This window comes from Sinocyclocheilus anshuiensis, unplaced genomic scaffold (assembly GCF_001515605.1).
Source record: "Sinocyclocheilus anshuiensis isolate Anshui unplaced genomic scaffold, SAMN03320099.WGS_v1.1 scaffold383, whole genome shotgun sequence".
NCBI classification, from domain to species: domain Eukaryota; kingdom Metazoa; phylum Chordata; class Actinopteri; order Cypriniformes; family Cyprinidae; genus Sinocyclocheilus; species Sinocyclocheilus anshuiensis.
The window spans coordinates 177,508-193,264 of record NW_015548204.1 but is presented as its reverse complement, the minus strand read 5'-3'; the positions used below and the strand labels follow the sequence as shown (position 1 = coordinate 193,264).

The window sequence follows — 15,757 nt, the reverse complement described above, 5'->3', positions numbered from 1 at the left end:
TTTGACCCATACAATGTATTTTTGGCTATTGCTACAAATATACCCCAGCGACTTAAGACTGGTTTTGTGCTCCAGGGTCACATATGATTATTTTGAATGTGATTATTACTCAAATGCAAAAGCATCCATTGTTTTACAGTTACAAATTATAAAAAATGAAAGAAAACCTTTCAAATTCAGCTCACCATTTAGGAACAAAGAAAAGCCCATAAAGCTCAGTTGTGTTCTTTCAGCAGTCGTGTCTTTGTTGTGGGTATTTGGTTTTATCCTGATTTGTTTGGTCAGGGGATTTACTTTTATCCGGTGCTTTATACGTTTGTAAGCGCACCAGAAAACAAGGTTTTCTTTGTGTAAATATATGAGAGAATTTCCTCAGTAACTCAAGCACAGTGAGAGACTGCTGTTATTATAAGCTTAACCAAAGGAATGAGGGATTATGGGATATGGCAAGTGTGGTGTTATAATGGACATTAATCACATCTGAGGTGTCTTTGAAATACAAGACATGTTTAAGAGCAGACTGAATAATAAAAAAGACAAGATGAGATTAAAAGGAGGAAAACAAGATCAGACACACGGTGCATCTAAAATTGCATACTGTCTGAGCAGGTGCTACATTTGAATTCCAGCTTACTTGGTAACTGTTAAAAAAGTATGTTCTATATAGTATAGAATATGGGTAGTATGAATGAAATTCGGACGTACTACATCCGCCATGTTGTTACTGTCACCCGTGTGTCCATCGCATGCGCACTTCAAAATCTCACTGGGTCATCCGGGTACTTTTCGCCTACTGTTTTACGAATACTATGAATTCGGACAAACTACTCGCCTCACATACTGTTTTTTGCATACTACATAGTAGGGAAGTGTGCGATTTCAGACGCAGAATCTGTTTTTTTCCCCCCATGATGCCGAATATTGCACAAAATAAAACCCTTTGGTATAATACAAATTAGGTCTGTCAAGTGATTAAAATTTTATTGTAATTAATTACATGATGTGCCAATAAATTAATCTAATTAATCATAAATTAATTGCACGTCAATTTGGGCTGAGAAAGGACCCCCCCAAAAGATCATTTAAAATCATTATAGTATTAAATGAGAAAAGCCCTGAACAGACATTATACAAAAGTAGCTTTAGAAAGAAATATTTTGATCCAACATAGAATTTATTGAATATAAACGTTTAAGGCCACAGTAGGTGTGTCCCAATTCATGTACTTATGCACTATTCTATGCCATTTTGTAGTATAAATAGTGCAAGTAGTTCGTTCACACTAAAAATTCCAAAAAGAAAAAGTACACTTTAAATACCCGGATGATGCACTTAAATAACCGAAAAAATGAATTTTGGAATGTTGGACATGCACTCAACTGTCGCAGCTTTAATTACGTGGCGGAGGGGGAGGGGCTATCAGACTCCGATTATGAATGACAAAATAACTTTATATAATTCATACACTACATGGTTGAGTACATAGTGCATAAGTACATAAGTGCGTCATTTGGGGCGCAGCTACTGTCTCACAGAATCAATGACTCACTTGATTCGTTCAAAACCGTGATTCATTCATTACGAAACTGCTGTGTGTTGCTCGAAGATGCACAACGGTTTGGTTGTGGCTTTGTTTGGAACTATTTTCATGAGTGAAATTGATCAAAAACAGATAATATACTGACAATACTGTGTCTAAAATGTAACACAATAATAAATTCTTGTTTACTGAACCTGTATTTGCAATTGTGCACATATTCACGAAAAAAAGCTCTTGCTTGTGTGATATCGCTCAACTATAACATATGATATAAACCTAAAACAAAAACCCCATACAGGTTTTTTTTTATTTTTTTTTTTTACCTCATATCTTGAATTGTTAAGGACATAATAATAATAATAATCACACCAAATTAACACGTTAAATCAACAGCACTAATACAAATGCACTGACTTCACATCAGGATCCTGGTTACCCTGTCAGGGCGTATTTTGCGATATCGACCGGATGACTGTACGTTATGGCCTACTTACTATACATACTTTTTCAACGTCATTTGGGGGGGTTCAAAGCTTAATTAGGGGGTATGAAGGGTTTCTGAACAGTACTGGGTGTGCGAGTGCACTAGGACACATTGACACAGGATTATGGGAAGGCGTTGACAGCCCATGACCCTGCTGGAGGCAGGCCAGTAGCAGAGGAGCGTGTGATGGATAGAGTGTAAAAATGCAGGATTAATGAGGCTCTTTGAAGTGAAGAACGGGGAGGATCAGAGAAGTGGACCGTAGACCATTAACACAGACCTGAATCACTTCCTTATGCAGCAGGAAGAGATTCATCTTACATCACAACAGTGTCAACACGAATATAACTCTCATCAGTCACAATTCAAGTCAAAACATCAGATGATTACAGACATGAAATATCGCTGCCAAAAAAGTCCTTACCGAGGACTGAATCCTGGATTTTAGTGTCGGGGTCATCCATGTAGAGCAGCAGCTGCTGGAACAGGAACTCCAGGTGTGGGCGGCACGACTGAGTGTCATAGTTTTTCCCCAGAGATGACAACCACATGCTCAGAGACTTCAGCGCTTCGACACGGACGTCTTCACTGCTGTCGTCCACACGCTTCAACAGCTCTGAACACACACAGACACACTCATGAAAACATCTACAAGCTCACAGACACCGCTGAAACACAGACACTGAATTCTGAAAGTGTGCAATAACAACAATTATTATACACACACAGATATGCTTTATTTAACCAGGAATCTGGTATTCAATTCAATGCAAAATCAAAAATAAATAAATAAATAAAAACAAAATAAAATAAAATAAAACTGACTTTTTATAGGCTCTGTGCACTGTTGCATATTAATAAATGTCTGGATAATTTGTGCAAGAACCATAGATATGCTTTATTTAACCAGGATAGTCTTATAAAATCTGGTATCCATTTTTCAACAGAAAAAAATAAAATTAAATAAAAATTTTACTGACTTTTTAGGGGCTCTGTGCACTGTTGTATATTAAGAAATATGGATAAATTGTGACACATAGATATGCTGCTTTATTTAACAAGGGTAGTCGTATAACAATTTAAGAAGACTGAATAAAATAACAAATAAAAATAAAATAAAATAAAAAATTGTTATGGGCACTCCATACTATTGCATATAGTGAATGTCTTGAAAATTTGTGCAATGAGCAGTAACACATATTCATGTGATGTTACTGTGGAAAACAGTGACTATTTAACATTGTTAGATGCATTTCAGTCTACCATTTTAAATAACATATTTGAATGAGAAATAATGGTGTTATTTCCCCATTCACACAACTGAATAAAAATAGACCTCAGAGCAGATGCCCTGCTTAATTTGATACAACAAAAATACCACTGTGAGCAATAGAAGTACAATTCATTCAACATGTGACCTTTTGACATCTAATGTTCACAAACCATGTTTTTGTCTATCGGACTGTCCGATGAGGACTGAATGATCCACACTGCACTTCCATTATCCAAACCTCATTTTCATCTGTCACATTAAATATGCTGCTCTGAATCAGGTCTGTCTCTCGTCTTTCATAGTTTTACAGTATGTGTGATGAGTTGAGTCTACCTGGATAGATCTTGTTGAGTGAGTCAGCATTGAGCTGTTGTGTTGTGAGTTTCAGCAGTGAGTGAACAGATCTGCAGGCCAGAAGACGAGCCAGTTTAGAGTCTTCCTCCAGCGCAGAGATCAGCTGAGTACTGAGAGTCTCCTCCACCGACAGAACCTGAAACACATCAACATCACATATATACACTAAATTATGTTGGAAACCTTTTTAGTCAAATTACAGAACTTAAATGCAAAATGCTGTTTCTTGCAGTATGTTATGTGTGTATTATTACCCGCTCCTCTGGGAAAGCTGCCCCGCGCAGGACAGCTAAGTCATCTGTCACATTAAATATGCTGCTCTGAATCAGGTCTGTCTCTCGTCTTTCATAGTTTTACAGTATGTGTGATGAGTTGAGTCTACCTGGATAGATCTTGTTGAGTGAGTCAGCATTGAGCTGTTGTGTTGTGAGTTTCAGCAGTGAGTGAACAGATCTGCAGGCCAGAAGACGAGCCAGTTTAGAGTCTTCCTCCAGCGCAGAGATCAGCTGAGTACTGAGAGTCTCCTCCACCGACAGAACCTGAAAGACATCAACATCACATATATACACTAAATTATGTTGGAAACCTTTTTAGTAATATCACAGTCAAATTACAGAACTTAAATGCAAACTGCTGTTTCTTGCAGTATGTTATGTGTGTATTATTACCCGCTCCGCTGGGAAAGCTGCCCCGTGCAGGACAGCTAAGAGGCAGCTGAGAGCAGCGGTCCTGACAGCCGCGGCAGATCGACTCGAGCACCACAACAGATTAGGCAGCAACAAATCCTGTAAGACAATCTCCATGTATTCAGCAAACCTCCTACAGAGAGAAACGACACAGCAAATATGACGGACGAATGTCATGTGACCTGACCTGCTTTAAAATGACATTTTTTGCTTGAAGAAATTCCCTTTGGGGATTTCCAGTGATGTCTTTCATCGGTAAAAATGATTCCTAAATAAGGTAAATAATAATTATCTTTATTTATTTATAAACAATAGAAGTCTATGATATGCCTTGATTAAGATGGCTCGGTAAACCTTTGCATGTGTGTGGTGTCTTTCCTTTCACTCTCCTCTTATTTCACTTTGCAAATCAAACGTGACCCACATGAAACGGAGGAATTTGAGGTGAACAGTATCATACACCACATGAAAAGAGGGGATTTTGCTACATATCTGAACGGGACTATCCTGACATGTTACTATACTGGGATAATTATGAAGGTTTGTCTTGGAAATACAAAATATTTAGATCCATATCAGGCATCACAGATCATAAATCATTGCAATGCTGCATGTTTATCCATATATTTAAGCAGTGGCGGGATACTGTAAAATATCAAGTGTTCAAAAGCTCAGCTGTGTAGTAGTTAACCACTGCTGCTCTCTCTCAGGTATGACAGTATTTCATCAGGAGCATCAACATATTCTGGAATGATGCAAAGTGCACAATAACTACATTAAGTTGAGGATCTGTATTGGATGAACTGACCCCTGTGAGTCCAGCGTGTTGCTGGCGTCCAGCAGTAGTTTGGACAGCATGGTGAAGATGTGAAGTCTCATCTCAGGGTCTCGACTGGGTTCAAGGCAACTCTTCAACAGAGGCAAGAGGGCTGGAAGAAACTCTCCCACCACTGGACCTAAAGGAAAACATATGATCGGTGAAAAAAAAAAAAAACAGAGTGAGGATGTGGAGTAATTTAAAGTGATAAATTAAACTATTTTAAACAGATTAATTTGTTTACTCTGCACTACTATTTGTATTTTGCTATTTTATTTGTCAGTATTATTTTTAATATTGTTACTTTATATTTTGAGGAATATTTATTCCACTCATAGTATTTTTAATGTTTTTTTTAATTGATTTTATTTGCTTTACCATTCAAAAGCTTGGGTGAGAGTTTTTTTTTTTTTTTTTAAAGTTAATTTTTTCATTCAGCAAGCACATTAAACTGATCAAAAGTGACAATAAAGACATTTGTAATGTTACAGAAAATTTCTATTTGATAAAAATACTCAAATACTCAATAATTCATCAAAGAATCCCTATTAAAAAATGTATCAGTTTTCACAAAAATATTAAGCGGCACAACTGTTTTCAACACTGATAATAATCAGAAATGTTTCTCGAGCAGCAAATCATCATATTAGACTGATCTCTAAAGGATCATGTGACACTGAAGACTGGAGTAATGATGCTGAAAATTCAGCTTTGATCACAGAAACAAATTACATTTTAAAATAAATTCAAACAGAAAATTTAAATTGCAATAATATTTCACAATATTAGAAAATGCTCAAAATAAAATACCTTTCACATTGTATACAACTGTTGCAAACCTTTCAGCAGTGCAGCCAAGTGACTGCTGACTCTGAGGGAAGTTCTTGCACTTCTTAGATTGTGTGCATCTAAACAGAATGATGCTTCTCATTCCCGCCTGCGGATGAAGCACACACTCACCGGACTGCATGGCGATGATCTCCAGCTGTGTTTTCTGAATGGAGTAACTGGTCCAGGTGTGATGCGAGTCAGACAGCCACTGAAGCAGATCTGCCATGTGCTGCCGGTACAACTCACACACTCCACTGAGACCCTGCGCCTCACACAAACACCTCACTGACACCTCTGCCTGAGAGAGAGAGAGAGAGAGAGAGAGAGAGAGACAAAAATCTTCAGTTCATTGATGCATTTGAATGAAGTATATCATATTTTTTAAACTGACACCTCTGCCTGAGAGAGAGAGAGAGAGAGAGAGAGAGAGACAAAAATCTTCAGTTCATTGATGCATTTGAATTAAGTATATCATATTTTTTAAATGATTTCTAAGGGCAGGGAAAATAGGCTGAGCAGCTCCATTGGACATGCAATGAGATTTTGTACAACAAAAGGCAACTTTCTTGAGACCCTGCAGTGAGTTCAATAGAATTAATGTATCTAATGGTAATATCTAACGTGTATAGCAGAATCGGTGTATGGGAAAGCTTCATGTACACCATTCGTGTGTGTGTGTTTGACCTTGTTGCGTTGTTCCAGCTGTGAGGCGAGACTCTGAACTGACACCAGGACCTTCAGCAGCTGCAGACTGATGACAGCACAGTCCACCTGACACACACACAGCACAGCATCCACACACACCAACAACTGATCCAGATACAGCGCCTGAGAGACAAAGCAAAAGAAAGATTTAAAACATTTCACATCTGCACTTTTTATTACTTTCGTTTAATGTTAACTATGTAATTTATTCCTTTTTGCTTAATTTTCTGTTACATATTTTTTTTTACTCATTAAATTAAATTAAAATAAATTACATTTTCATTTGTACTAATGCTACTATATATGTCGTTTACTTTACAGGTTTTGTCATGCAAATAAAGAACACTAAAACACACATCTAAACTCTCAGACCTCATAAATCAGTCCAAAAGCCACAATGACATCTTTCTCTGTTGTAAAATTAAATGAAAAATAAAATAAAATAAAACAAAATAATGAGGCACAGGTTATGCACAGGTAATAGGGATGTAACGATTAACTCAACTCACGATTCGATTCACGCGCTGAACTTATGAACTTTAATATGCATTATACAGAGGCAAGATGAAAAGAAAAAATACCATCTAAACTTTTCTAAAGACAGTAAGTTCGTCTCAGACATGCATTCATATAAACTCCTACACCTAATTGAATCGCGATTTGTTTAGCATCTCAACCGATTTGAATCGTCACATATTTGAATCTATTTTCAACCGGCTTGCGGTTAATCGTTAGGTAATAATAATTTTTGATTTAAGTTTTATTTTAATTAAAAATCAATATAATCAGTATTAGGTACTGTTGATGATATGGTATTAGTTTTAAAATATATTTTAATTTGTACTAGTTCGATAAATGGACAGTTTTTGTCATGCCAATAAAGGACACTACAACACACTTCTAAGCTCTCTGACCTTGTAAAGCAGTCTAAAACTCACGAAAAGCTTTCTTTCCATCAGTCTCTGTTGTTTTCCTATCCCACTGTATTTTTACCCTCCCTTAAGACCTCTGTGTGTCTCTTTCCATGCAGTGATCACATGTCTAGACAAAGTGTCAGATTCACAGCAACAAGAGGATCATGACACTGTTTCCTCCACTCAGCGGTTCTGTCATTAACAGGGCCAGGATGATTAACCTGCAGGTGTTTTCACTGGCCTGCAGGAAGTGTGTGTGTGGGACACATTTACTACTAAATTTAGAAGGCACAACTGAAAAGCACTGCAAAGAATTATGACTTTCACTTTTTATTTATGTTCAGGATTAGAATATGATTTATGCATGTACTTAAAATAATATTGAATAAGTAAGATAAAACAAATTAAAATAAAATGAGGTAGACAGGGTTATGCACAGGTAAAAAAAATAATAAAACGAGATAGAGTTATGCACATATAAAAACAAAATAAAATATTATGAAGTAGACAGTGTTATGCACACGTAAAAAATAAAATAAAATAAAATACTTGGTTATGCAAAAGTAAAAAAAAAAGAAGAAAAGAAAAAAGAAAAGGAAAAGAAAAAGAAAATAAAGTAAAGTAAAATAAAATTAAATTAAATTAAATTAAAACATTATTAGGTACTGTTAGTTGACGTCATGGTCTTAGTTTTGAAATATATATAACCCATGATCATTATAATTAATGACTGAAGCTTTTTTTTCCATTAAACAATGGTAATAAAGGACTCATTTTAAAGATGTCACTTTATGAGCAGATTTCCAGATCTAACTAACACTCGTAAAACAGAAGCATGTTCTCCAGTTCATGCCTAGGGCTGTCAGAAGAGTGACTGACAGGTCTGACAACTGTTTTAAACTGATCGTCCTAAGCAGCACTCTCTGCCATTCACGTCCGTCTGGCTCTTCTAGGCCATAAATGTGCTCCTCTCTCCACAACGGCCCCTCAGCAGAAGCATGTCTCGTCCCACCCCGTCTCCAGCTCTTCCTTTTTCAGGAGAGAGGTGAGCAGGCCACAGCTGTCAGCTACCATATGTAAAATATATATGTTCGCAAACATAAGTTTGCCTTTCTTTAGACAGCTGAAATTTACATTCCTGCTTGCAGTCCCATAGCAACACCGAAAACAAAACACGGAGAGCTAGTGCTTCTGTTTTCCATGTCCTGAAGGCATCGCAAATCCAATTCATAACACATTACACAAACGCACACCTTGTGTTAAAGATCCACAACATCTAGCGAACCCTCAAAGGAGGACTGCAAGCATATTATTTCCTTGCCTTGTTCCTACATGATACTTTTTTTTCCCGAAAGTGTTCTGACAACATTGACATCAAAGAGCAGCCTGACATCAAAGCTGCAGAGTACAGGAAAGATCAGAGCATCTGCCTCTGTTCACTCAACACTGGCTTTCACTGCTATTCCACCGACTGACGCTCAAGTCAGGGAAAACACGATTCTTCTTGCTCTTTTGAAAAAAAAAAAAAAAGAGATAGATGCATTATTTATTGTGGACATACTCGAATATTCACTCAACACAAAATTCCCCAGTTCACCCAGACCATTTCCTGAAACCAAGAAGTGTTATTTTAGTAGAATTTTTGTAGTAACATTATTTTTATTAATAAATATTATTAAGTAATATTGTTAATAATTTTGTTTATATACATTACTGAACTTTAAGCTATAAATAATTATATATATATATATATATATATACACACACATTACATTTTTATTACTGTATTTTTGCAAACAGATTCACATTCTCTCTAATATTAATTCTCTCTCTCTCCATTTCATGTCAATTATTAGCTGCTTTGATATTAAAAACAGGATAATTTGCCATTTCCTTCCCTAAAACTGACAAAAACCACCTCCCACCTCCCAGTCAGAGGTCCTGCAACATCTGTGATGGACCGTGTCTTTATAGTGTGTCACCATCTCACACACAATGTTTTTGAAGACATGTTATTTAACGGAAAGAAGACTTTGTGAGAATCTGGCACGAAGTCCGAGATGAAACATGGACAGCTGGCCCAAAGTATGCAGGATTGTGGTGGACACGGGGGCAAAATTAGTCATTTTACTTTTAGTGCTTTTAATTACACTACAGAGGAAATTCCTGCAAAGCCCTCAGGGGTGGTGACTTGGCACCGGTGAGATAGCAAACTCAAAAAATAGAGTGTTATTTTTGATATCAAAGCAAGCCGAATGTGGGTTGAGAGGAAACCAGGGCCAGACTCATGGGTCTGGGTGGGATTTTTCCACTCGGTCTGACAGAGATGCGTCCTAACACATCTGCAATGTGGCCTGCAAATATGTAATAAAAGACATTCTTCAGGAAAATTAACTTAACTGGAAAATTAAGCTAGCCAATAAGCGTGCAAATAGTTATTTTTAACAGTGTGTAGCATATCTTTTTGTAAAATTGGGGCCACAATTTTCACTGGAGGTCACTAAGCGACTGTGCTGTTGATCATAGTGCTCATTAGTGGTCATGACATTAGCGTCCTAATGTTATTGGTTGTCTGCATAACTGCACCAAAAATGGGATGAATTCCCGTTAAAACAACCAAAATTGGCAAATCTGATTGAAAAATAAATGAATACTGGTCTTTGCCGTCACTGTGTGAACACTCTTTGGACACTGAGCACTCAAGAGCAGGTAGAAAGCAGAAAGGTCATTATCTCTCACCTGTTGGGACCCCTGACAGACTTCAGAGTGTGCAAGTGTGTCTCCAATTTTTATCAGGTGGGGTTGTAACGCCTCCCTTGAACTCCCTCTTAATATGGCCCCCAGAACGGTGAGAGGAGCCCAGGGAGAAGCAGACGAGCAGGAAGTGGAGTCTTCAACGTGAGGCAAGAGCAACTTGAGATAAACCTCTGCACTGACGAACGCTCCCAAGAGCTTTGCTGACTCCAAACACTGTCAAGAGAGAGAGAAGATCCATACATATCGCTTTAAAAATCAATGCAATCAAAGCTGATAGTAATGGTTGATGGCTGATGGCAATGATTTTTTGGCACTACATCCTACATTTTTATCTAGCTCCAGACATGCTTCTTTTAAGCTCTTTCTGCTCTATGCATGTTGCTTCTCTCGCCAGCTAAAGATGCAAAACACTGCAGTATTGATTAAAAAGCTTAGCTTGGTAACTTTGTTTTCTGCTCATGATGAGATTGCTTTGATTATTAGATGTTGTTGTGTGTTGTTAGTAAATACATATTAAAAAAAATATATATATATGTATGTATATTAGTGCTGTCAAACGATTAATCGCGATCCAAAATAAAAGTTTTTGTTTACATAATTTGTGTGTGTACTGTGTATATTTATTATGTATATATAAAGACACACACATACAGCATATATTTTGAGAATATTTACATGTATTTACATGTATATATTTATATTCATATAAATTATATCATATATAAATAAATAAATATTGAATATATAAACGTATGTAATATTTTTCTTAAATATATACATACATGTGTGTGTATTTATATATACTTAATAAATATACACAGTACACACACATATATTATGTAAACAAAAACTTTTATTTTGGATGCGATTAATCGTTTGACAGCACTAATGTATATATGCAGGAAAACTTCTTTCTTACCTATACATTTGTTCCTTTCCCCCACTTCCTTCCCTTCACTCAGCTCACTCAGAATGGTCATTGGCAAAATATAATGTTCTACATGAATACAAGTGATATTCACAGGTATGCATCCTTTACTCTTAGATTTAGATTATTAGATTTAATAAATAGTATACAAATTAAAAATACATAAATAAATAAAATAAATTATTTGTAGATAAAAGTGAAAATTATTACAGTTTAATTCTGCATTCTAAACATTCTAAAGAGAATGATTTTATTCTACTAATCATCAAGCCATAGGTTTATTTTTTTAAATGTATTATTATTTTTTTTATCAAGTTTATACATCTGAAGGTAACCTAATAGTGGGTAGAAAAGACTACAGTGCAATAGAACCTAAATGTTTTCCTAATAATATTTTACACTTTCATAATCATTTCATTGTTCATGCCTTTATTCATGAACATACACAGCTGCCTTTTATAATTAGGAAGGGGGTCCCTTCATCAAAAAAAGAGTCAAAAAATATGTTTTTGAAAAACATCAAAAAAGAGTTCAAACTCCTTGTCTACTCCATACTGCTTTGGTGAAATGCTAAGCAACCTCACTAAAACAATATTCTAAATGATGATCCTGATTGGCTGTGCGTTACCTGTGCTCTGACGTCAGTCTCGGGGTCTGCGCAGGTGTGATACAGCACTGTGAGCAGTGACTGCAGGTGTTGTGTACAGTGATCTTCAGCATGCAGCAGCAGAACCCGCAGCAGCTGGGCCGTCTTCACTCGCGTCTGTACTAACCAGTCTCCAATGTCCCGGCCCACAGCAGGAAGCAGCTTTGACAGATTCCTCACCACCAGCTCCCTGCAGCCCAGCCCGGGACGCTCTCCTGTACGAGAGAAAGAAGAAAGATTGGTTTTATTCCACTGTTGCCATGCACAGATGGTACTACTGCATTGTTTTAAACATACATGTACACTACCTAAATGTATGGCATATGTAAGTTTTTTTAATGTTTTGCAAAGTAGTCTTTTATGCTCACCAAGGCTGTGTTTATTTGATTAAAAAAATACAGTCATATTATGAGATTTTATTACAATATAAAATAACTGTTTTCCATTTGATTATATTTTAAAATGGAATTTATTTCTGTGATGCAAAGCTGAATTTTCAGCATCATTACTCCAGTCTTCAGTGTCACATGATCCTTCAGAAATCATCCTAATCCTAATCAATCCTAATAAGATAATTTGCTGCTCAGGAAACATGTCTTATTATTATCAATCAGTTATGCTGCTACAGCATATATTTTGTGAATGAATACTCCTTGATGAACAGAAAGATGAAATAGAAATATTTTGCAATGATGTGTTGGTTATTAAAAAACGCAAACATCTGGCTAACCATACTTTCACATCCAGGTTATCTGACTTTCTGCCCTCTCTCTACTTTCTTCTCAATAAAAGTGGAAAAAAAATTAAAAAGCTACCATCTGCCATCCCACAAGCTTCTTCCTAGTTTCACTTAGAGATTAAATAAACCTTAACTAGATCAGGCCTGTGGGGCTTTTATTCTAGAACAAGATAGTTGAGCAGGGGCTACGGTACCTCAAATGTTATTTGAGCGTTTCATCTAATGTTTCTAATATCATATAGAGAGATATCTAAGATATCTAATGTATATGTACAGTATTTAGAATCTATATCATGTATTTTTAGGAAAAAGAGTCATTCTGTTATTAGTTTGTCCTACCTCCAGATGTGAGGAGGGCAGGAGCAGGCAACCGAAAGTCCATCTTATTCTTCAGATCATCCTCATTTTCCTTCTCCCATTGAGATCCTACTTTTTTCCATAAGTCCTCAGCAAGACACCTGAATGAATTTATTTGGAATCACAAAATCATACATTTTGTATAAGAAATGGCTAAAGAGAAAAAGGAATTAAACAAGACAACAAATACACTTTTGGGTCAGTAAGATTCGTTTTTTTTTTCAAATAAATTAATTATTTTATTCAGCAAGCAGTAAATTGATCCAAAGTGACAGTGAAGGCATTTATAACGTTACAAAAAATTCATATTTTAAATAAACGCTGTTCTTTTGAACTTTCTATTCATCAAAGAATCCTGAAAAAAGTATATGACAGTTTCCACAAAAATATTAAGCAGCACAACTATTTTCAACATTGATAATAATCAGAAATGTTTCTTGAGCAGCATATTAGAATGATTTCTGAAGGATCGTGTGACACTGAAGACTGGAGTAATGATGCTGAACATTCAGCTTTGAATCACAGGAATAAATTACATTTTAAATATACATTTAAATAGAAAACAGATATTTTAAATTGTAATAATATTTCACAATATGACTGTTTTTACTGTATTTTTAATCTAGTCAATGCAGCCAAACCCAAACTTATGAAAGACAGTCTATATACATTTACATGAATTTGACTAGTTTTCATGACTTTAAAAGGCCTGGAAAACAATGTTATTTCCATGTCTGTGCATTTGTTTTCACCTGATTTCAGGGATCTCATCGCTGAGGCTGCTCAGAAGCAGCGGGATGAGCTTGTGGAAGTAGGAATATCTGTCCGGCAGGCGGAGAAGCCAATCACCCACGACTACAGTAACAGCCTTCCTCACCTGAACATATTAGCACAACAATACAGCCTTCCCATGTGGGAAAAACAACACCAATGTGCTTTGTAAAACAGGAAGCATTTCATATTTAGCTGAATAATTTCTTGGTAAGATACCAAAGAAGACAAGCCATTTATTAAAGAATGCATCAATCAAGACCTTTCTTTACTTTTATTTATTTGTTATTTATTGATTTTTCAGCTAAGCGGCTGCCAGCTTACCCGTGGAGAGTTGTCAAACAATCTCTGTGCCAACTGGGACAAAACGTCATCTACGCTCTTGCCTGCGCTGTGCTGAATGACTGCGCCAATGGCCTGTGTGACAGAAACTCTCACTTGGGAATGCTGGTGAGAAATAGTCTGCAGCAGGGGCTTCAGAAGACTCTCAGCCTGCAGGTGGAAATGATCTGGGAAAAGATAGATAGATAGTTGAGATGCAGTTTATATGCATATGGATCATAAAGTATAAGTAATGTATCTGTTTGAATTCATTATACAGGACTTATGTGGCAAACTGGACTTAGATGGGTTATTGGTTGCCCCTGACAAAAATGAACGCTCAGCCAAACCTCTCTTTTAAAATGCTTTTATTTTGTTGAAAACAGATTTCTAAACTTGGGAAGTTGTTCGGCACATGTTGCACAAACCATAACACAATCTCAGGCATTATTAGAATGAATATACTCGCCAATACTCTCATTTGTGCAAATGTTAATTTAAGCCCTGGTCAGGGGCATCAGTCTGGCCATGTTACCATGACAACCAACAACCCATCTAAGCCAAAGTCTTTGCCTAAGCTGAATTTGACACTTAACTCCTGTATAATGAATACAAACTGACCAATTACTCGACCTTTATGATATTTTTTTGTATACATACTGTATCTCAACTGTCTTTTGAAGCACATCAACAGCTTGAGGGCCCCACTTACCAGGAATACTCTGTGCAACACTGATGACACATTTACAGCTCTCTTTTTTGACTTCAGGAAAGGGATCTGTGATGGTTCTCTGCAGGATCTTTATCATGTCTTCCAGGTAGGGGGCCAGTTGCCTGCCGCACACCTCCACCACCAGAGACAGCATCTCCATCAGGGCCAGCCTGAGCTCCTCCGCCGGCTCCAGGATCTCCTTCCCCCCGAGCCTCTGCGCCAGGGCGGGCATGAGGTAGGGCAGAGAGTCTTCTAGTTTGGGGACAACTCTGATAAAGCCCGTGATGATCTGAATAGCCGTGTCCCTGCATGTCTCCGCAGGATCCGACAGACATTTCAGCAGCGCCTTTAGCAAACCGCCGAAAAGCTCTTGCAGCGCGCCGCCGGACAAGCGCTGCTCGACGGTTTCTCTCTTCACCGCTTCTAGAGCTCGTCTTCTGGCGCTTTTGTTGTCCTCGTTTAAACAGTTCAAATGGCGAGCCAGAGATTTTAAAACATCCGCTGCTGCTCGCTCTTCTCTGGCGGTCGCCATTGCTGCTTCACGTGTGCTGTTGTTGTTGCTGGTTGTCATGGCGATTGTTGCCACTACGACTGTAGATTGCGACAGCTCCGATTGCTTTACGGTCGATGTTCATTCAAAACAGTTCAACTTTATTTTACTTCGAGTCCATGGTCAGAACAAGATTTTTTTTCCACAAAGAAAAAGTAACGAGTACGTTCAATACTATTAAATACAGAATAAACATTCAGAAATCATACAACCTTTTTCAAAAGGAACTATAATATACAAATGTGTGTGCGCACATTCTTATCATGCAATGTACACACACACACACACACACACACACACACACAGATTATATATATATATATATATATATATATATACACACACACACACACACACAATATATATATCGCG

The 15,757-nt window shown here is 37.0% G+C and overlaps 1 protein-coding gene across 1 annotated transcript in view; it reads right to left on the bottom strand.

Annotated features, from left to right (window-relative positions):
- Positions 1–15,407, bottom strand: part of LOC107653459 (dynein assembly factor 5, axonemal-like) — an 18,106-nt gene extending 2,699 nt beyond the window's left edge. Inside the window, exons 1-12 of the mRNA XM_016440171.1 lie at positions 14,836–15,407; positions 14,127–14,311; positions 13,784–13,908; positions 13,014–13,132; positions 11,918–12,150; positions 10,344–10,574; positions 6,670–6,813; positions 6,115–6,283; positions 5,146–5,293; positions 4,320–4,470; positions 4,034–4,190; positions 2,449–2,640 (exon numbers count right to left, since the gene is read on the bottom strand). Coding sequence (XP_016295657.1) covers positions 2,449–2,640; positions 4,034–4,190; positions 4,320–4,470; positions 5,146–5,293; positions 6,115–6,283; positions 6,670–6,813; positions 10,344–10,574; positions 11,918–12,150; positions 13,014–13,132; positions 13,784–13,908; positions 14,127–14,311; positions 14,836–15,406 — 2,425 coding nt within the window. The 5' untranslated portion in view covers position 15,407. The remainder of the gene's footprint in view (positions 1–2,448; positions 2,641–4,033; positions 4,191–4,319; positions 4,471–5,145; positions 5,294–6,114; positions 6,284–6,669; positions 6,814–10,343; positions 10,575–11,917; positions 12,151–13,013; positions 13,133–13,783; positions 13,909–14,126; positions 14,312–14,835) is intronic.
- Positions 15,408–15,757: the final 350 nt, after the last annotated feature.